Raw genomic sequence first — 23,581 nt, 5'->3', positions numbered from 1 at the left:
GGCATTGTCCCTGTCTTGGGTGGTTCTGAAATACTTAAAACCATGCATTTCTCAGAAGGGCAGTAATTGTTTTTGTTTTTGCACAAACTTAAAAAATATATGAATCTCATTATAAGGAAAACATTTCCTCAGACCCCAGATGTTGACTTATTTTTATTTTAATGGCTAGTTAAATATGCACAATCATAAAGCTAAGAATAAACTTCTCATCCTCATAGCACTTATACACCTATAAAACGGAAACATTTACAAATTAAATAAAACCGTATTCACATAGGCGATCAAACTCAAAATCACAATATTAATTTTATATGAAGGATGATGTTTTCCAACTAATAGATCACTCCTCATAATATGAATGCAGTAATGACTGCTGTGCAGGTTCTTCTGAGTATTCAACATGCCTATGCTACTCTGTGTCTTACGGCAACTCAATTTTTTTTACTACTTTTCTCCATTCAAACTACTGTGAAATTTTCATTTAGACTGTGTGACATAATAATTTGGCTTATACTTGGTTCAAATACATTATTTGAATACTTAATCTACCTCCCTTTTTCCATTAATTCACAATTAAAATATCATACAGTTAATAAAATTGCTTGACAGGGCTCAGTTCCAGAGTATTTCATCTAGTTGATCCAGAATGTGAATACACTATTTTTATAGATCATTGAAAAATACAAAATAGAAATTTCTTATAGAAAACTTGCAGACCCAGAATAATATATCTCTGGACTACCAGGAGTCCATAGTCCCTTGTTCAAAATACTGTGACATACAGTACTGATTTAATCATGTAGAGTTAAGAAACACAGATTACATGTTTCAGAAGCTGCTTCAAAACATTTTGGCATTATTTAGCTTTCTATGGTTTTGTAATTTGGTCTATCACAATATCAGAACAATTAATTCCCATTCCTTCCTCTGTCTCCTGGTTGGTAGCCACCCTTGGTAGCCACCCTATAGATGAAGCCTTTTCTCTCCATCTTGAGTCACAATATCCCACAGCAGTTACACCTTGCACTTAACACATTAGAGATTTAAGTTACACAGATTTTCTTCTTTTAATTGCAGCCCTCGTCTCTCACTAGGAAGTTGACCATATAAAACGTGTAAAGTTGGGTCATGAGAATGAGAAACAGACTAAACTACGCTCAGAAGCATCCCTCGCCTGGATGACTAAGGAATAAAGTAAAACCCTGTGGGCCTGATATCCTCTTCACTCAAAATGAGTTTTCTTTCTTAGCAGTGACTCTGTGTATCCTGTAAATAGACCCTATGGGCTTGCCTCACTAGTCTTCCAGATGTGCCCAGGCATATTTGAATCCCAGGAAGGACACAATGTTGATCAACTGGGTCCCCATCTTTCACAAGAGAAACAGGAGATACTTAACTGTTGCTGCATTTTGGAAATCCAAGTGCTGTGTTACATACTAATGCAGGTGACTGACTCCCTAGGATGATTCCTGGTCTCTCCTGGAAACTTGTCTAAATGGAAAAATACAATAGAGAAACCTCTAAGAATTCCTGACTACATCGCTATTCCAGGAGCATCCATTAGTTTCCTGTGCACAAAAGTCTGTGACTTTGGGTCTAGCGTGCAGCATGTTAGACACATCGTATGTGATCAGTGTTCTCTCTAATCCATTCTTAGGTGCTGCTGGGTAACTCCCGCTTTAGACCACTGGCTCTGTCTCCTTTTTATGCCTTAAACACACACTAGATAGACTTACTTGTATTCTGCAATATACCCCATGCTATAGTCTGAGTTTTTGTGACCCCCCAAAATTCATGTGTTGAAATCCTAACTTGGAAGATGCTTAAGTCATGAGGGTGGAGCCCTCATGAATGGAATTGGTGCCCTTATAAAAGAGGTTCCAGAGAGATCCCTTGCCCCTTCCATCATGTGAGAATAAAACGAGAAGTCTGAAACTTGAATGAGGGCCCTCACCCAAACATGTTGGCACCCTGATCTCAGACTTGCAGCCTCCAGAACTGTGAGAAATAAATTTCTGCTGTTTATAAGCCACGTAGTCTGTGGTATTTTGCTGTAGTACCCTGAACAGACTAAGACACCCCATGACATTGATTCCCCGCCTTTGCTCACTCATCTCTATCTGGAACACCCTTCATACCCCATCTACTTTTGTGACTTCCCTTAAGTTCTACGACATGCCTAGCCGTCATTCTCCACATCATAGTAATTTCCTAACATGCTAATTACATCATCTTTACAGCTCTATCACACTCTTATTATTCCTAGTCCCTTATTCCTTCCCTCCATCTCTATTTAACTCAACTAATTGAGGAAAAAAATTACAAATGCTCATCTATCTATCTCCTATAGTTTCAATTAATAAAGTAGTTACTCAAATTAAGCAACAGTTTTCATGATTATCCTGTTAAAAAATCTGTTTTAGAAAGTTTTAACATTTTATTAAAATAAAATGACGTTTTCTTTGAGGGCTTAAACTGAGATAAAATATAAACAGGGCCAGTTGTTCCATAAGACACTTGGAAATGTGGTGTTCCTGAAAAGAAGAAGAGTTGTGATTCTCAAACCAAATTTACCAAGGTTGGAAAGGGTGCTCCCTATATATGTGTAATACAAAGGCCATTTTTTCCAGCAGAGGCCATAGCTCAGATTTTTTTTTTCTCCCTTCTGTTGGCCATCACAAGGAAATAGTTTTGCTTGCTGCTTAATGACACTGCAATTTTATAGATCTGTGGGCAACTGAAGTCTACACAGTAGGATACAAAATTTCCAGAATCAAGCTGATAGATGGTAAAGATCAAAAGCCAGAAAAATCAAGTGGGATCTACAACAGCGATCTGATAGGTCTTGGATGATGTAGTTATAAAGTATTATCTGTTTCTTTTCAGAAACAAATAGTGAATACACAGTTTGACATTTATTCTATACTTCCAAATATTATTCTTTGTTTTGCTTTTTTAAATTTATCTCCATTTGTGGGTTGGAATGAAGGAGAGGGATGATGTTGAAGGAGTAGTCTTTTCCCAACACCACATTTTGGTCCAAGTGCTGCTGTGCTAAAGCCAGATATTTGAGGAAAAATATTGCCAGTGTCTTTCTTAAAGGATCCTCCAAGCATAGAAATTGTGGACTGCACTATTCTTAGCCTTGCTATGATGCTATTAAAGCCAGAATTCAAAGCAAAAAACTACATGCAGAAATTTTGTTTGAGAACACTGAGTCTCAGATATGTGGGGATACACTAGAATTCCTTCCTGAAAAAATACTATTCCTATTAATCAATTTATTCAATTCAACTAATTGAAACATGAATAAAATAGGTATTAAGTGCTTATGGCTAATTTTTTTTTAAACTGAGTCTATGACTATCCAATTACAATATTTGATTTTGATATACACAACTCAGTCAGTGTTTGGAATTTGGAGGAACACCGAGCACTTATATGAAAAATCTTGCTACTCTAAATGATTATTAGTATTAACTTAAGTGAAATCTTGTGTTTTGGATACAGAACTCTGCATAAAAAAAAGTAGAGATTTAGTTTGAGTCTCTGAAAGAAATATAAACATACCTGTACCATCAAGGTATTTTTATGTTGCAAATAACAGACACTTGTTGGCATTAAGCTAAAAAGAGAAATTGAATATGGAGATATTGGGTGAGTCATAGAACTCAAGGTGTAGGAATATAGCTAAACTTCAAGAATTAAAACTAGAAATTGAAATGCCCATTAAACTTGCCACATCTTCTTTCTGCTCCTATCTCTATATCTGGTTCACTTTTTTTTAAATTCTAGCTATAGGCAGGTCATTTCTGCTTTTGAGGACGCTAGACATAAAACATCATCACAGCCTACTCCCAAATTTTCATGTCACTGGCCAACCTACTTGAAAGAAACTAAATTTTTGACTAAATTCAAAATTCACAAGAATGCGTTTTTCTAGCTACTTGGTCTAATCAGTTGTGACCAGGGGTATATCTCATGTTGTGTGGATTTACCTGTAGCTCACCCCTTGGAAAGATGACAAGGAAAGGTTTCAAACAAAGGGAAATTGTTGAGAGTTGGAAAGAAATCTAATAGGTGCTGAATATAATATGCAACGTTGGTGCAAAGTCAGCTTGCTGAGAGAGGTGGAATGAATCCTGAGCTAGGGCATATGATGGCTGTACCATCCAGAGCAAGCAATCAAGCAGACCACAGTAGAGTGTCCATACAACTGGGTGGTGGCTTGGTAATTAACATTCATTTAGCTCCTAACAGCTACAACACTGCTATGAAGTAGGTATTACTACACCAATTTTACAAGTAAAGAAAATAATATTCAAAATTTTAAGTTCTTTTCATTTACCACTGCTAGTAAGTGAAAGGAAAAGAATGTCAATGTATGTTCTTTACACTCTGCTGCTTAGAAAGCATCAAGGCCAGATGAGATTTAGGGAAGTTCTGGTAGCAGAATGTCCATCCAGAAAGTCCTAGTGGTGAGAGAATCCAAGAGTGATGGTTGAGAAGGCTGATGGAACTGAACTTTAGTTCTGTGTTTCCAGATCTGATATTCTCATAGACCATTTAGCTAATGCTTATGAATAAAGCAAGCAGAATCCAGATTCAAGAGCTAAACAGGATGTCAAGAACAATCATAACGCTAGTTAAAGGCAGTATCTGCCATTTCATAAGCACCATTATTGGCCATAATGTTTACCGGGTACCTGTTATAAGTCAAACCAAAGCCTCTTCCTAGGAGACTGTAGAATATAGCAGAGTAACTGCAGAGTCTTGATTCCTTAGTGTGATCTATAAGGCTCTCCAAGTCTAGTTCCAATCTTTCTAGTTGCATCTACCCATACTCTTTTTATACAAATACATTTACATTTCAACCAAACAAGACTTAACACCATTTGCCAAACATGCCATGTTATTTTAATAGTTTAAACACAACCATGTCTTTAATTACTCCCCTTCTATAACCGGAACATGACCCTCTCCATTTCTACTGTGTAAGTTTCTATTATCTTTTAAGATCCATACCACTTGCTCTGTCAAGACTTATCTGAAATAACTTTCCCACTAGAGATGAGTTCCACTCACAATATAATATTTGTAATCTGTGCAAGTCTGTAAACCCCATTAAACTGTGAGCACCTTGAGGGCAGGAAGAAAGCATTCATTTTTTTCTCTGTCCAAGAATCAAATTATTGCTAGATTACCTGGCCAAACACCATCAAAAGCTTATCCCTCACTCCTCAAAGCCTTGTTTTACACGTCATGCTATTTCAACTGGGGTCGTTTTGGAAATCTGCATGGCCTACAATGGTTCCTCCTAATTTCAGCCTTCTGATTCACACACAATCACAGGTACTTTGCCCCTATCTGAAAAACATATATCTAAAAAATATGGGTTAACTTGAATCATGATATTCATGGGACTAAAAGCATCCTTCATCAGATCTTAGTAACTGGTTACTGCTACTGGCTTTACATATGTGTTTTCTTCTACTTTCATTGGATTAACTCTTTTGCTTACAGTTAGATCAACAAATGATCCTTGGCTTAAGGTACTTTGTTCTTTTTTTTATAACACATTATTTTCCAATTTATCTAAGAGACACCAAGCTCATTTAATAATAAATGCAGGAAAGCCTGGACTCATGATTTAGATGAGTATTAGCAATTTGTCCTTTTTTTCTGTCATCTCCAAAACACCGCAGCAGTCTCAGAAGGTGACGATATTGCTGCCTTGGTAAATCTGGGGGTGACATTTTGTTAATCCCGCCTTCACCAAGCATTTTCAAGTGCAGACCTTTGGGCTTTGTTGGATCAAATGGCACTTTCCCCATTAGCACAAGAGCTGTATGCCAGAAAATATTACAAAATCTATATACATATACATATGGATGAATTTTATATAAAGAAAGAAAAAATAAGCATTATTTATATCTAATATAGTCATTGACACTAATCTACATTGACATACAGACGCCTTCATTTTGTCTGTTTATGGAAGTGAAGGTATCCAAAGGGAAAAGTGGGAATTCCACAAACTTTACTCTTTGATTTGCTTTAAGCACCATGTTACACATCGCTTTTTATTTATGCCCAGTTAATTATACTTTCATATTATTTTATCTAATAATTAAACTGTCACAAAGTGGACAAGTGGCTTAAAGATTTTAGAGGAAATAAACCACAGACTGTAGATAATAGTGATGACTCAAGCACAGATAAACACAATACACTGCCAGAACTGACCCTTCTCCTTCCTTAGCCTGATCTGAATCTCCAGAGTAAAGGTGACATATTAACATGTTAATTATGAGTAAAAAGTAAAGGCCTTTTCACAGGATCTTATGCTACTGAAAGGAAATTTCAAAGATGGATGTTTGGAATGTTTTCATCACCACGTGATTTTTTTTCTTTTGGCCAAAACAATATAAATGTTGCTGTAAAACCTCTCTTATCTGTACACATTAAAAATACAATTTTATAGACTGTTTTATATTCCAAGTAAAAAGTTTCAAAGATTTTAGAATCTATCTGTTAAACATAAAAATGTCACTTTTAATTAGTATTATTTTCAACTGACAAAATAGACAGTTACTTTCTAATTCTCACCATCAACACAGTTTGCCTAACTGGTATTTGGGATTGAAAAATGTATAGCATGATGTGCTGCTTCCATACAAATCTATGTATCTCTAGGAGCTATTTTTTTCATGCATGTCAGCATTTAAAACAAACTTTTAGAACTGAACTTTGTACCAGTCTTTTGAATTGCTCTATTATAGATAATTAAATGATTTAAAAAGTAACAATAATGAGGCCTATTTAATCACATTTCTCAATAAGTTTTCTCATTAAGGAAAACAATTGATCTATTAATGCTTTTTTGAATGGTTATTTCTTCTCTAGCTCACAAAGTCTATTTCTTTGTTTTCCAGCTTTACTGAGGTGTAATTGACAAAAAAAACTATATATATTTAAGGTGTACAATGTGATTATTTGATATACGTATGCATTGTGAAATAATTATCACAATCAAGCTAATCGACATATCCATCACCTCACATTGTTACCATTTCTTTCTAATGTGATGACAACACAAGATTTACTATCTTGGTAAATTTCAAGTATGATATACAGTATTATTAACTATAGCCATCATGCTATACATTAGATCTCCAAAACTTATTCATCTTATAACTGAAGGTTTGTGTCCTTTGTCCACCATCTCCCCATTTACAAAGTCTATTTCTATATATGTTTAATGAGATACACGTTTTATTTGTAGTTCATGTATGTATTTTATCAATAAGTATACATATATAGGTATTGGGCATGTATGCTCAATTGTTTTAACTGTTAGATGTGAGCAAAACAAAAGAATAAACATGGACTTTTGTACTCATTGAACAATAACTCTCCAAGTTTCAGTTATACAAGATGAATAAATTCTATGGATCTGCTGTACAACATAATGCCTACAGTTAACAATATGGTATTGTGCACTTAAAAATTTAAAGAGGGCAGATCTCATGTTAAGCATTCTTACCACAAGAAAAAAAGAAAACAAATCATAATTATAGTGATGGTATCACAGGTATATGTATATGTTCAAACTCATCAAATCGTATACATTAAATATGTGTAGTTTTCTTTTTGTATATCAATTACACCTCAATAAACCTGTTTAAAAAAAGAATATGGAGACAACTGATATAGAAGATAGAGTTCAAATTCGTTAGTAAGGTGTTTAATCCCTCCACTCTTGAACCACTGCATACCTCTTTAGTTATCTCTCCTCTTCCATCCCTTCAGTCCCTCTATATCCCCTGTGTTATCCCATCCTCCTGTGCCCAATTTTCTTCGCCTCCACATTTCTGCAAAACATAATTTCATCTGCTTTTGCTGTTCTCTCACCTATGAATGCTCATTTCCTCTATCATATCAAATTCCTACTCAGACCTCAAAAGCCAGCTCATGACACTTGGTCATATCTTGCTTCGTTATGCTTCCATATAACTCTTTTTAGACGTTCATTACAGCTCTGATCAGTTATCCTTGTAAGAGCTTCCATAAATGGCTCTCTCCTCTCATGAGTTCCTCAAGGTCAAGGATCACATCTTATTCATGTGTTTTCCCAATACCTAGCATAGTGACTTGCATGGCATTAGCATCAATAAATGGGTTGGTGTGTATCTCCTCACAGGAAAAGAGAAATGGCTATGCTGTGATTAAAACAATGGGCTAGCCACCACTGTAATAATGTTGTGCTTACATATCACTTTTCATTTTAATCTTTAAATCGTATTCTTATAAGTAAACTTTTACAAGGATTCTGGGAATTGATGTGACTGCAATTGGAAGTATTCCAAGTATTTTATTGAAATAAGAGGCAGTGCAAGAAACTGACCAGATGTGAAACACTATGAACACGTACTTTGGGCATATCATTTTAGTTCTAGTGAAATATGGACAGGGGAGTAATTTTTCAAAATTGTATGTGGGATTCACAGGCACAAAGCCCATTATTTTCCCACATGTACCTGAAATAATGGGGGTAGGGATAGCTCTGCTCCTATGCTCCCTACACACATCTAAATAAGAATGAGACTACAGGGACACATGAGAAGTGCTCAATGGCTTTGCAGTGGTTTGTAATTCTCTCCTCAACAAATAATGTCATTCTCAGCATGAAAATACTGGTAACATATGCAGTGAGAATGGAGAGTCAACAGTGAGGTTCAAATAGGAAACTGAAAGATATCTATTTTCTTTTTATATATTTAGGCCAACATGGGATTTAAGAAAATACATAAGAAATCTAATACTTGCCAAAAAAACGTAAATTAGGAGACACTCAATTAATGACAGTTCATCGTGTTGTGAAGGACCATTGGGTTTGGAAGAAGCCAAACATGATTTAAGAGTGCTATATCAGCCACCTACTAGCTGTACTACTTTGGGCAAATTACATAACGTTTTGCACTCACGTCTTTATTTTTTCTTTTCTTAAATAGGGGTAGTAATAACTGCTTCAAAAGATTATTGTATTAATTAAAATAATGCATGCTTTGCTTAACAAGTAGATGTTTAAAATTATAAATGCAGTATTAGTGATGATATTTTAGCTTACAAATTATAAAGATAATTTTCTTTACTAAAAAGTGATTTTAGAAAATCATGTATTGCATAAACCTAAGTAAAGCCAGTCTTCCATTCAAAGAGAAGAAATGTATTTTCTAATACAATAAATGGAGATAAGGCTCATATGGCAGATTGTATTCATGTCCCAAATACTTCATCCCTTGCTGTATCCATTCCCTCTGCCATATGTGAAATTTTGCAACATCTTTTCATGCTGAGTAGGGCTCCTTTCCCACTCCTTGACTCTGATGTGCCAGTTCCAGACTTAGGCTTCATGCATGTTTCTACAAACTCTCTTATGCCTCTGCAAACACGCTGAGAAAGGCATGCTCAGGCTCACCTCTTGGTCTCAGGAGCATGATGAGACACATTTGGAGCAGGTTCACCTTTAGCAGAGTCCAACATCTATCAAGGGATTTCTTTCCAAACTACAGTCTGGAGAGATAATGATAGTTATATAGACATTGAGTTTGGGCAGTTTAATTATGCAGCAGTGGCTAAATTGATACAGACACAATAGTTGAGAAGGAGGAACCTATATGGTATTCAAAGACGAGGGTGATATGATACCATACATGACCCAAAGCACTCTAGTCAAAACATATCACAGCCCTTAAAATCCTCACAACTTCAGCTAATACTTAGTGGTTATGTGTTCCTTCTGGAATTTCCTTGCTAAACTCTAACTCTGCCACATGGTTAAAGTAAATATATTAATTTATCCTCATAACTTCTAATAAGTTAATATTTATCAGGGTTGAGAGGAAGGAAAATGGAAAAGCAAGAATTCTAACCAAACAGGTTCAGGGAGCTCAAAAGTGCGAAAAGAACTGCCAAAAGCAAATTTTACATTCTTCCAAGTTGTTCTTCCTTCAGAATTCCGACAAAGAAAAACATTTCTATTAACCTTTTTTCTGACCATGAGGGTAACTTCCATTCACTGTAGAACAATTTGGAAAACACCTAAAAAGTTTGAGGCATATAAATATCAGTAACAGCATAATGCAGATATAATCTTTGTTAAAATTTAGATGTGTATTATACATTACATTTAATTGTGTTATATAAAGTTTGTAGGTTGCTGTCCAAATTTATATGCCATTTTCTGAGAAACTTTTGCACATACATAAGTATTTTATAAACACATTAAGTAGCCTAGTAAACATTTTAGAAACATGATTTGATTCCATCATATCTTTGCAGAATGATTTGTGAGAGATGTTTTGACTGCTGGTCTATCATATACTTTAAACATTTTCAAACTGTTTTCTAAGCTTTTTAAAAAGTTTTTAATCAGATGATATGGTAAAATTTTGAATTATACATAGTCATTTCCAGCACGTTTTTTCCTTTAGGCTTTGTTCCACAGTGACAGTACAGTGACTTGGTTAAGAACACATGTATTAACTCATTTAATCAACTAAAAACCCTAAGAAGGCAGTACTTATTTTTACCACCTATTTATAGATGAAGAATAAAGCTTAGAAAAGTTAAATAAATTGCTTAAAGCTATGAACCAAATACGTAGTCTGATCTGAAGGTTGCACATTAGGCTAAAGGATACCAAGGCCGACACTCAACCTATGGCTGCATAACAAGCCATCCCGAATTTCAGTGCCTAAAAATACATTTGTTATTTCCCTTGATTCCATAAGTTAACTGAGAATTTCTTCTCACCTGGGCTCACTCATGTGACTGCAGTCAGCTGAGCTGGGGTGGTCTAAGGTGCTCTCTCATATGGACCAGGTTCCAGCTGGAATGGCAGGAATCCGTAGGCTGGTTGGGCCTCTCCCTCCACTTGGTCGTTCATTCTTGAGTCCTTCAGAGCATGGTGAGCTCAAGGTTCCAAAAGAGCAAAGGCAGAAACTGCAAAGCGCCTTAAGGCTTAGCCTAGGAAGGTGAGCAAAGTCACACCTGAAACATCCTATTGATAGAAACAAGTTACAACCCAGCCCAAGATCACCGCCTGGGGAAATAAATTCAACCCCTGAAGGGAAGAGGAGAGAAAGTCCCATCACAAAAGGGTGTGTTAACAGGGACACAGCATTCAGTGAGTGTTGTGATTGCAACAATCCACCAAACCACTAGGAAGTATTTCCACAGTCATTTGCCTTGTAAGCCTTTGTTGTTGTTTCCAAAGTGAAACCTCACAGGTTAACACAGCGTTAAAAGGTGGGGCGTCCCTAATCGACAACAAAGATCATTAAGATGTTGTTTTGCCTGGAATGGAGCAACTTTAACGCCTTTACAATTACTGACAAAAGTCGTATACTTCACTTCGTTAATCCTATGTTTCGCTTAGAGTTGGAAGGAGCCTAGGTATATAGTTTGGTGACCAAACATTGCTAGATTACCGACATTCTTTCCAGTTGATTGCTGGAAAACACTGAGTTGTTAGTTCATGTGTCCCCATTTTGGCCAAGGGAGGAAGTTGTTTGTTCTATGAATCGTGTAGTCCTAGCCCTCCCCGACTTCAGTGACCATCATTGGTAGAGAGGACCAAAGCAACAAGGGCTCGCATGATTGACCACAAATGGCAGCCTTCCTTGTACTGACAAGATTTGCAGGTGGAATGGTTTTGAGGACAGGAGCTTGAGCTGGCTGACTTGAACCCCGTAGAACTGCTTGGCAGCCCTGGGACAACTTCTCTTGGCAGCCTGCATTGGAGGGGTATGTTTGAGCACAGAGACTTAAGGGAATGGGAAAGGAGGAAAAGAAAAGACGGTCAGGACTGAGAAATCAAAATAAGCTGCTTCCGTGCCCGTCATGGGAATCAGGAGAACACAGGGCACCAGGGTGCCACACCGGCCTCCAGCCCCCACCCCAACCCACACAACTGCCACTCTCAACTCTGCCCTGTCCCTCTCAGGGGGCACAAGAAGACGGAGGGTGACAAGCTTCCTATGCCTCATTCTCCTCCCACTTCCTGCCCCACTCTCACCAGCTGTCTCAGCTGATCAATTGCAGGAGTGTGGGGATCAAGAATTACTGTCATCACCATGGAAATGCCATGTCATTCCCACGGAAGGTTGTGAGATTGCTTTAGGAACCAGGAGAGGATGAAAGAAGCATGAGAGGAAACCTGGCCAATCAGAGCCCATCAGAACCATTCCCTACCTCTGGGCAAACCCTTTTCTCCTCCCAGCCCTTCTTCCATCTTGTTCATAGAGAGGGCCCCATCTCTCTCTTCACCTGTGTTCATTCCTCCAGGGGTGCCCTTCCCATATCTGGGCGGCATGGAGTGGTGTCCCTCCCACAGCTGCCCCGGGATATCCATTTCTCACCACAACTCAAACACCTTCGTCTGCAAGACATGCCATCATTACCATGGACAAGGAGGGAACATCACACTGACAATCCAAGCCCTGTGTCTGCTGTGTCCTGGGAGGAAGAAGACAAACTGATTACGTTTCCCAAGTGGAACTGGGCAACTTAGGACAGAAATGCAGTTGTTTCACTGTACCTTGCTGAGAAACCAGCATCTGAAGCCCAGGGTTCCTCATTCCCATGTGCCTCCATGAGTGGGGAGGCAGGGGACTCTGTCCTCCACCTCTGTCATGACCTCCTTTCATTTCACCTGTTTGTGTACCAGCCTCTTCTTCCCCTACCTGACTACAGGTGCCTGGAATGCAGGGTCCTGCTGGGCATCAGCTTTCCTTCTGCACCAGGGCCCCAACTCCTGCCAGTTACAGGCATGGATCCAATTGCGGTGAATGAGTAAAGGCACCCATAAGAGACACAGATGCCTCTCGCATCTCAACCCTAGCTGCACACCAGGCTCTGATGCTTCTTATAAATGTGAAATAACCTGTGTGGGGTTTGTGGAATGTGTAAACACGCCGGCACATGATCCACACTTCCCCCTAAGTAAGACTTTCCATATTCACATCAAAAATGTAAATAAAGGCCATAAGGATTATCAGGACCTCCAAATGCTTGCACAGCCTCTGGGGGGAACTCTTCTTAAATGCAGAAAGTGGAGGATTTCAAAAGCGCCCAGAGGGCGCTCCTCCCACAATCCTAAGAATTCCTAAATAACATCTCTCGTGGAGAAATGAAGCGTATCTAATAGCAGAAAAGAACACGAAATACTACTGCAAACCAATGATTTTGGTGGTGGGATACTGTGTCCATGTTACTTGATGTGACCATGAACATCTGGGGGTGTGGAAAGGGAAGCTATCCTTACAACTCTGACGTGCTCACACCTCCACCCTCTCACCCTCAGAAGCAACTGCCCTTTACCTGCTCTCACAGCCAGCTTCATGCCAGCATCTCTGCTTCCTGATTCTCAGATGGTGCTGCGGGGCGAAAACTCAGCCTGCAGGGAGCAGGGAACCAAGAACCAGCAAAATTCACTGAGCCAGGCCATATCCCTATTAACCCGGCATAGATACACAACAGCTAGCCTAATTTTTCAAAGCCTTTTTAGCTGAGGGCAACACATATTTTATGAAACCCGGTTACCTACACAGGTCTTTGTAATACCAAGGCATTTCCATTAGGGCAGTGCGGACACCTCCAACTATCCCAGGCCATCAGACTGCCCACCCACGCCACTTTGGAAATTTCACGTTTAAAACTGCCTGCGTGTCCTGACAAGCCAAGAAGAAGGCTTGGCAGGAGGAAAGGCTCCAGCCTGTGCTTCTCCCTCTCCCTGCCAGGCCTCACCTCTGCAGAGCCAATATAGCACAGCAGATAAGAGCACAGATCCCAGAGACGGTTGACCTTGGTCAGAGGCCCTGTGCTGCCCCTGCCCAGACCCATGACCTCAGGAGGTGGCTGAACCCTGGGAAAGCCTAGAGACCTTGCAGGACAGGAGCAGACACCTGGAGCAGTCATCGCTGGCTGGGCGTGGCGAGCGAGGGGAGCAGACAACCTGGAGCCCTTATGTTTTCTAGCTTTGAGTGAATGGTTAGCTTTTCTGAGATTGGCAGCAAAGCGGCACACACACCAGCTGGCCATGAAACTCCCTCAATGTCTTGTAAGGAAACGCACCTGGGCGGGGGATTGGGATACCCCCCCATTCCTGACACACAGATGTAAAATGTAGCACCTGCTCCCCTGACACAAAGGGCTGCTGTCCCACAGATGGTGTCCAGGGGCTGGTGTTCTTGCATCTTCGAATCTTCCCCTCTCTCTTGCTTTTTCTGCTTCTCTCTCTCCTCCGACTCTCTCTCTCTCTCCATCCCTCTGCCGGACCACAAAACAAATGAGAAAGGAAAGCCAAAATGGCATTTCTCTCCTCAGGTCTGACCTGCCTCCCCTCCCTTCATTCCTTCACACACATATAGAGAAAAGACAAAGCGAACACAGGGACAACTACTCACCACGTGTGTGTCCTGGGCACCAAGTTCAACCCGCTCACATGGTGACAACAGACAACTATGTAGGCTGCTTTCAGTATGTGAGTGGCCACCTGAATTTCTTCAAAACCCTCGCCAAGCCAACCCCACCACCCTCCCTCTTCCACCCTACCCAGACAGGGTGTGCCCTCCCTGCCCTGAGTGCAGGTGGAAAGAATAAGACTTTCTCCTTTCTCAAACCCAGAGCAGGAGTATCCTTGCCTGATGATTTGCATAGTAGGACTAGGTGTCCACTTCAACGTGGTTTGCCTGGGTCTTAATTCAATTGGAGTTAAGTCCGCTCAGAAGAGAAAGACACTCCAAGCCGCCTCCTGTTTCAAAATCACTTACCTGAACTGCAAATCACAGAATAGCAATGCAAGCTCCTAGGGACCAGGAGGCAGGGAAGGCAGAGGACTCAGCATTTGCTGGGGTGGAGAGGCCAGGAATCCTTCTCCCACGCAGCCCCTGGAGGGAAAAGAGCCCTGCCCACCCCACCCCAAGCAACTTTCAGCCCACCCCCTGGAGCGATCCCACCCCCCCCCCCCTGGAGTGACCAGCCTGAGAGTGGCCACAACCAGCCCACATGGGCAGGGGCTCCAGCCTCCTGGCTCCCCTCTCTCCTGCATCCCTGCCTGAGTGAGCATCCCCCTCCCTGCGGCAGGTTAACACACTGGTTTGCAGGCCTGAGAGGGAATATGGACCCTGAGACTCGGCCAACCACAGTCTTCTATGCCCCACAGCTCGCGGCCCCTCTCCGAGGGATACCCACCTCTCTTCTGGATCTGCAGAATAATCTGTGAATATGTGCAGGAACCAGGAGACAGGAGAGATGATTCAGGGTATGTCAGATCCTCCTGTAGACACTCACAGAGAAAGCAGCCCAACTCTTTAATTATAAATGAGTAATGAGAGACGGAGTCTACACTAGATAGTTTTCCCAGGGGCATTCACTCCAAACTTCTTCATATCCAGAAGGAACTCAAGCATCCCTCAGGCAGCACAGTGCTGAGGGTGTCCTGAAGACAGGAAGCCCCTCCTTCCCTCTGACGCCGGACTTTCCAGGGGTCCGGCCCCCAGAGGGCCGTTTATCAAGAGGATTTTTTCATACCTTTTCATTCCCATGTACCCGTCTCCTTTCCCAGATTCTAGAACAAGATAACTAGTCCACATGTAAGAGAAGGGGAAGAAGTGCTGAGGAGATGCTTCCCAAGACCTACAGGCGCCTTGCTGGAGGAGCCTCTGCATGACAGCCTACAGCCCCCAGCGGCTGTTCTGAGGGGCAGCAGGCCCCACAAGCAGCGTTGCCACTGCTTCATCAGCCCCCGAGAGGACATGTCCAGGGTCCCCCATTTGCCCACGGGACAACTGTTTCCCTCTTCCCCTACCTCCTTGTCGTTCATTGTGGAGACCGACCGCTCACTGCCGACCACGTCCTCCACTGTTGCTCTCCCTCTTCCACCTCAGGCTTCTCAATCTTCCTCGGAGATTGCATCACAAAGCCGAAGAGTAGACGGAACTTCCGGGGTGGGGATGGGAAGCGGAAAGGCTCAAAAGGCAAAGCTGGAATGCTCAGGTCTTTTGACAAATATTGATTGAGCACCCCTCTCTCTAGCACAGGGCTGTCCTAGGGGCTGGGCGCACACACAAATTCACTCTCATGGACCCTTCATTGCTCTTGGGGGTGGTCAGAAAATATGCAAGGAAAGGAAGAACAAGAATATGTGTTAAGGTCATTATTATTATGGAAAATATAACTAGTTAACACGAAAATGAGGAAGTGACTGGGAATGGGTGGATCCTGAAAGAACTTCTTTGTCTTTACTTTCTCTTTTGAGAAAAATGGAAAGGGAAGATATGTGGGTAAATATAAATGAAAATTGGCTGTTCAAAACAACGATAACAATAATATCTTAAAAGATTTATGTTATATATAGAAGTAAATTATAGGACAAAAATGTAACAAAGATCGGGAAGGAAAAAAGGAAGATAAACTCTTTTAAGACTCTTTGCAGAAGCGATGAAATCATTAGTTTAAGTTAGACTGTAACAAGTCACTGGTACATATTTTAACCACTGGGGAAACCGTAAAAGAATAACATTAGATCATGAAAATTTAAAGCAAACAGAGAAAGAAATGGAACAATGAAAAAAATAGTTGATTAGCCCAAAAGCAGGCAAGATGGAAGGAATCAATTGACAAATATCAGGTGGGAAAAACAAAAAACGTAAGTTGATTGGCTTAAACCTAATTATCCTAGAATCACATTAAAAGAAACTAGAATACATACTCCAATTAAAAGGAAAAGATTTTTAGACTGATTAAAATAAGAAAAGTCAACAATATACTGAACACAAGGCAGTTACTTTAAATGTGATGATACATGTAGACTGAAAGAAATATGACGGAAAACATCTTTATTTTATCTGCAATGTTTTCTTTTTACTGAGGTATTATTTACAAATATTAAATGTACAGTTTGATACGTTTTGAAAAATGTATAAACTCAATTAAATCACCACACAAATCAAGATATAAAACATTTCCATCATCCCACAAAAGTGCTTTGTCAGTGACGCACAAAAAGGAAAACAATGCTCTGATTTCTGCAATCATGTATTACTTTCGCCTTTTCTTGATCTTATTAAAAATTAAATCCCCCATTGTATATTCAGAGATACATACAGTAGATCCTTCTTACTCACAGATTCCATATTTGTGAATTCTCCTCCTCACTAAAATGTATTTGTAACTCCAAAATCAATACTTGCTGCACTTTCATGGTCATTCACATTCACACAGAGTGGGGAAACTTTGAGTCACCTGTCCTCCTAGCTGAGGACAATCAAGGGGACACTCTGATTTCTTCTTTCAGCTCTCATACTACAAACAAGTGTCTTTTTTGCAGCCTATTTAGTGCCACATTTTTCACATTTTTGTGCTTTTTGTCGATGATTTTACTATTTATAATGGCCCCCAAGTATGGTGCCCAAGTGCTGTCTCATGTTCTTAAGTGAAAGAAGTCTGTGATGCATCTCATGGAGAAAATATGTGTTAAATAAGCTCCATTCGGGCCCGTGTTATAGTGCTGTCGGCTGTGAGTTCAATGTTAATTAATTAATGCTATATGTTAAATAAGATGTCTTTAAACAGAAACACACATAAAACAATGTTATGTATTGATCCGTTGACAAAAATGTTTTGACCAGAGGCTCACAGGAAGCTAACCTTGTGTTTCCTCTAGGAGCAATAGCTCTGTGTATGCTAATTCAGTGTTCACAGTAACGTTATAGAACATAACTACTGCACATAACAAAAACCGACTGTATGATAAATATTTTCTCTCAGTCTATGGGTAGGCTGTTTATTTCTTTAACAGTATCTTTTGATGAGAAGAAATTTTTTTTTAATTTTGATGATACCCAATTCATCAGTTGTCTTTTACAGTTAGTCCTTTCGGTATCCTTTATAAGGGAAACTCTGCCTCCCACAGGTTACAAAGTTATTTTTCTGTTTTCTTCAAAAGCTGTATGGATTCTATATTTTATGTTTATCTCCATAATCCATCTCAAAAAAAAAATTGTGGCACATCTGTGAATTAAGGGCTATGGTTCATTTTACCATTAAGGTATCCAATTGTTCCAGTACCATCTGTTGCAAAGGATTTCCACTCCACATTAAATTTCATTGGCACTTATCTCAACAATCAAATAACTACCTTAGCTTAGGTCTATATATGGAGTCCCTGTTCTGTTCCATTGATCTATTTGTCTATATTCATGCTAATAATAATGAAATGTTTTTGACAAAAATCAATCTCTATTCTTTAAAACCTCTTGAGAAATTAGAAATGGATGTATATTTCCTATTTCCTTAAAATTATAGTTGTATATATGCACACACACCCCTTATTTAGTAGGGAACCACTAGAGACAGACATTCCCATAAGACAACGATGCCCACCATATTCACTGTGATTTAACATTGTTCTGGAAGTGTTAGTCAATGCAATTAGACAAGAGAAAAACAAATAGAAGCATGAGAATTGTCTAAAAGAAGAAATATAACTATATTTATTATGAGATGACAAAATAGTATACCTGGAAAATGCTAGAAAATCAATGACAAGATAAACTCAATTATGAAATAGTTTTGCACAACAGGAGTCTACAAAATTAACATGCAAAAATCAGTAACCATTATGTTCACAAATTATAACAAATTAGAAGATACACTGGAAGAGAAAATCCCATTTATAGAAGCAACAATAAGATGAAATATCCAGGAATAAATTTAGTAAGATGTTTTGAAACCATACATAATGAAAGCTATAAAACATTCCTGAAAACAACAAAAAATAGGGTTGGACAACTCTAAACACATCACTTATTCTTGGTTAGGATGTCTCAATATCATCACAATGTCAGTTCTACCTAAATTACTTTAAAAATACAATGCAATCCTAATGAAAATCCTGGTAAACTTCTTTAGGGAGCTAGAGAAGTTAATATTTAAGTTTATGTGGAAAAATAAATTTGCATCTATAAAACACTGAATGAAGGGATTTGAAGGCGTAGAGCCCTACCAGATATTAAAACATAATGTGAAGCCTGTATAGTTAAAACAGTGTGGTACCAGGACATGAATGGACAAACAGATCAAAGGACTAGAATGGAGAGTCCAGAAATAGACCTAACTACATACAGAAATTTAGTATACAATTAAGATAGTATCTTAAATCACTTCATCAAAAATGGATTTTAAATAAAAGATGTTGGGAAAATGGATAGCCATGTGGAAAAAGAATAAAAGTACCTCTATTCCTCCCACTGGATACAAGAATAAATTCCAAATCAATAAGATATATAAGAAAAAATTGGGCTGGCCCTGTGGCATAGCGGTTAAGTGCGCAAGCTCCACTGCTGGCGGCCCAGGTTCAGATCCCTGGTGCGCACCAAGGCACTGCTTGTCAGGCTATGCTGTGGCGGCGTCCCATATAAAGTGGAGGAAGAGGGGCACGGATGTTAGCCCAGGGCCAGTCTTCCTCAGCAAAAAGAGGAGGATTGGCATGGATGTTAGCTCAGGGCTGATCTTCCTCACAAAAAAAAAAGAAAAGAAAAAAGCAATATGCAGTGACTAGAATAAAACATGACAGACAAGAGCAAATACATCAATAATGATAGTAAATGTAAAAACAACTAAGCTATGCAACAGGCAGAGATTTTCAGACTGGATAAGAGAGACTCTACTTGACAAGAAACATATTTTAAATAAAAAACAAACAGTTTGAATGTAAAGTGTAGAAAATTTGATTCTGCTCATTTTCCACAATGAGACTTCACTCATTTTAGATACCCAATTCTAATATCCTTTCTTCTATAGAGCCTTCCTTGAGTTGCCTTAGCTGAGCTGATTATTATCTTCTGCTCCCCTAGTCTTTTATACATTCCTCAAATGTCGTGTTTTGTTTTTCTTTTTCTGTCTCCCATACCAGATAATGAGCTCATTGAAAGCAGGATATTTGCCTGGTTTGTATTTGTACCTTCACCATCTCTTTCTCTCTCACTGGTTTGACACATAGTAGGTACTTAGTAGATATTTGTTGAAAGAGCTGTATATGCTGTCAGGTTCAGGAAGAGGAGCCTAATTCTTATCTCTTCTTTGCCCTTTATAGTATATTTCTTCATGTTCTCTATATGGGAGAAACATTTGACTGGCTGGCCAGAAGGAGATAATTGTGTTTGATCTATTTCAATTACATGTCGTTGTTACAAAATAGATGTAACATAAATGGAGTTGTCTCTCGTCTGCAAATGGGTGACATAACAGTGTTTACATCCCATTAAGCTTTATGAAATATTGTCACATCATATAATGTGACAAGCAAGAACAGCTCAGAGCTTCACCTTTGGAATTGTCTGAATTGTCTTTTTTGTGGGATTACAGCATTTTTATTAGAAGATCCCAGGAGACAAGACACTTTACTTCAAGGTCACTGAAGTGTGGTCCCCACTGTGCAAATGTGTGGTTGAAAGATTGGCATCTTTCCATTTGTGTATAAATGTGAAATAAAAGATCTTCCATGTACCTCTTTTTCAAAATACAATTTTCAGTATAATGTAAAATGCTTCTTTTCAAGAGAAATTTGCATCCGTTTTCTGCTCGGATTCAGAATTTCTAGTTCTAGTCTCAGTATGGTTTGCATAAGTACATGTAGACTACTCTGCAAGCTCCTAATGTGGAAAAATGAACCATATTCTCAACAACATATCCTGCCTTAACCAGAAATTTAAAGAATCACTGAATTTTTACTCATTAAGGAGTTGAAGAAGTAATTCAGTATCTGTAAAAGTTATCCTGAGCATGAATGAACACCGATAGATAAATTATATCACTTGGCCCAGAGACTTATCTATTAGGTAAAATATGAACACCCCAACACAACACTATAACAATCCACATAAGATACTACATGGTTAATCTCTTAAAACGGAAAGACTGATATTAATGTGAATAGCATAGAATTTCCTCAATAAAGATTGATATATTCTAAAGGTCCTACATGATATATTCCCACTTCCCCACCTGTTCTACCTGACTACTTGAATTTGACCCTTTCCCATTATTTCTAAAGTGTCACTAGTCTACCACAAAATCATGTTATCTTTAATAAACAACTTTACCTCAAAAAAAGATACTAACGTTCTGAAAACCATTGTTAATTACAATTCCCATTGTCCAGGTATTTGAATGTGTTGTTGCATCCAGAAACCTTACCAAAAGAATAATATGTTCACTTAAAAGATTGCCTGGTGGTGATGCAGCTACTTTTGGACATTCCAGTCCAATGTCATCTTACCTCTAAAGAAGTTATATCCATATCTGCAAAGTAAGTATAGTGGTCAATATGAAAATAGATATGGTTGCAGTTAAGACTTAGATGGTTAATTATACTGTATCTTTTTTATGTGTGTGTGAGGAAGATCGGCTCTGAGCTAACATCCGTTGCCAATCTTCCTCTTTTTGCTGAAGAAGATTAGCCCTGAGCTAGCATCTGTGCCCATCTCCCTCTATTTTTTTTGTATATGAGATGCTGCCACACCATGGCTTGATGAGCAGTGCATAGGTCCATGCCCAGGATCTGAACCTGTGAGCTCCAGGCTGTCAAAGCTGAGTACATGAACTTAACAACTGTGCCACCAGGCTTGCCCCTATACTGTATTTTTTTAAAGACAAAACTTAGCTACAAATAGAAGATTCCTCAGAGGGTGTAATATTGGCAGTGTCGTAGAAATTTTTTTTATTGAGGTCATAATAGTTTATAACATTGTGAAATTTCAGTTGTACATTTGTCAGTCACCATATAAACGTGCCCCTTTACCGCTTATGCCCACCCTCCAACCCCCTTCCCCTCTGGTAACCACTAAACTGTTCTCTTTGTCCATGTGTTAGTTTATCTTCCACATATGAATGAAATCATACAGTGTTTGCCTTTCTCAGTCTGGCTTCTTTCAGTTAACTTAATACCCTCAAGGTCCATCCATGTTGTTGTGAATGGGACAATTTTATCTGTTTTTATTGCTGAGTAGCATTTCATTGTATATATATACCACATCTTCTTTATCCAATTGTCGGTTGATGGGCACTCGGATTGCTTCCACATCTTGGCTTTTGTGAATAATGCTGCAATGAACATAGGGGTGCATAAGTCTCTTTGAACTGTTGATTTCAAGTTTGGTCGTATGGTATTTCTATTTTTATTTTTTCGAGTAATCTCCATACCGTTTTCCATAGTGGCTGCACCAGTTTGCATTCCCACCAGGCATGTATGAGTGTTCCCTTTTCTCCACAACCTCTCCAACATTTGTTATTTTTTGTCTTGGTGATTATAGTCATTCTAATGGGTGTAAGGTGATATCTTAGTGTAGTTTTGATTTGCATTTCCCTGATGATTAGTGGCATTGAACATCTTCTCTTGTGCCTATTGTTCATCTGTATATCTTCTTTGGAAAAACGTCTGTTCATATCCTCTGTCCATTTTTTGATAGGGTTGTTTGTTTATTGATGAGTTGTGTGAGTTCTTTATATATTTTGGGTATTAACTCCTTGTTGGATATATGATTTACAAATATTTTCTCCCAGTTGGTGGATTGTCATTTTGTTTTGTTCCTGGTTTCCTTTGCCTTGCAGAAGCTCTTTAGTCTGATGAAGTCCCACTTGTTTATTTTTTGTTTAGTGTCCCTTGCCCAAGTAAACATGGTATTTGAAAAGATCCTTCTACAACTGATGTCAAAGAGTGTACTGCCTATATTTTCTTCTAGGAGTTTTACTGTTTCAGGTCTTACCTTCAAGTCTTTCATCCATTTTGAGTTAATTTCTGTGTATGGTGAAAGATAATTTCCCAACACCTTTTATTGTAGAGACTTTCCTTTCTCTATTGTATGTTCTCACCTCCTTTGTTGAAGATTAGCTGTCTGTAGATGTGTAGTTTTATTTCTGGGCTTTTAATTCTGTTCCATTGATCTGTATGTCTGTTTTTGTACTAGTACCATGCTGTTTTGATTACCAATGCTGGTAGGGGAGAATTTGTTCCCTGCCTCTTCCAGCTTCTGGTGGCTTCTGGCATTCATTAGTTTGTGGACACATCACTCTGATCATCAAGGCCGCCATCTTGAAATCTCTCTCTGCTCTATCCCCATGTTTCTTCCTGTGTGTGTGATCAAATCTCTCTCTGGCTTCTTCTAATAAGGATACATGTGAGTGCATTTAGCACACACCTGGACAATCCAGGATAATCTTCCAGTGTCGCGATCCATAATCGCATCTGCAAAGTCATCGCCATATAAAGTAACATTCCAGGGATTAGAACTTTATATTTTTGGGACCATTATTCAACCTATTACAACCATGGTTTGCTAAAGTTGATTTAAAACAATATAGACGAGGGGGAAGTCAAGATGGCGGCATAAGCAGACTCTGAACTCACCTCCTCCAGCAGACACAGCCAATTTACAATGACTCGTGGAAAAATTACCCCTGAGACAGAACTGAAAACTGGATAAGAGGAACTCCTGCAACAAAGGACAATCCTATT

At 39.0% G+C, this 23,581-nt stretch overlaps 1 protein-coding gene and 1 long non-coding RNA gene across 33 annotated transcripts in view; both read right to left on the bottom strand.

Annotated features, from left to right (window-relative positions):
• LOC147911734 (uncharacterized) overlaps positions 1-14,300 on the bottom strand; it is a 101,382-nt gene extending 87,082 nt beyond the window's left edge. For 11 of the 32 annotated variants that reach the window (XR_015550517.1, XR_015550511.1, XR_015550512.1 and 8 more), the window contains exons 1-2: positions 10,819-14,300; positions 9,482-9,576 (exon numbers count right to left, since the gene is read on the bottom strand). Coding sequence is in view for 2 of the 32 variants with exons in the window: in XM_087427052.1 (XP_087283178.1) it covers positions 9,482-9,512 (31 nt within the window). In the remaining 30 variants the exon portion in view is untranslated. The other 21 variants (XR_015550527.1, XR_015550526.1, XR_015550531.1 and 18 more) reach the window with 19 other exon arrangements.
• Positions 14,301-14,644: 344 nt separating this feature from the next.
• LOC147911733 (uncharacterized) lies at positions 14,645-16,105 on the bottom strand. The gene is made up of 3 exons (XR_015550723.1): positions 15,875-16,105; positions 15,259-15,352; positions 14,645-14,971 (listed from the first exon to the last, which is right to left on the bottom strand). It is a non-coding gene; the product is annotated as an uncharacterized LOC147911733 (long non-coding RNA).
• Between the last annotated feature and the right edge of the window lie 7,476 nt (positions 16,106-23,581).

The sequence above is a fragment of the Ceratotherium simum genome, chromosome X, assembly GCF_057802395.1.
Source record: "Ceratotherium simum simum isolate JZ-2026a chromosome X, ASM5780239v1, whole genome shotgun sequence".
Lineage (NCBI taxonomy): Eukaryota > Metazoa > Chordata > Mammalia > Perissodactyla > Rhinocerotidae > Ceratotherium > Ceratotherium simum.
The sequence above is the reverse complement of the archived record's forward strand: the minus strand, read 5'-3'. Positions and strand labels throughout refer to the sequence as shown.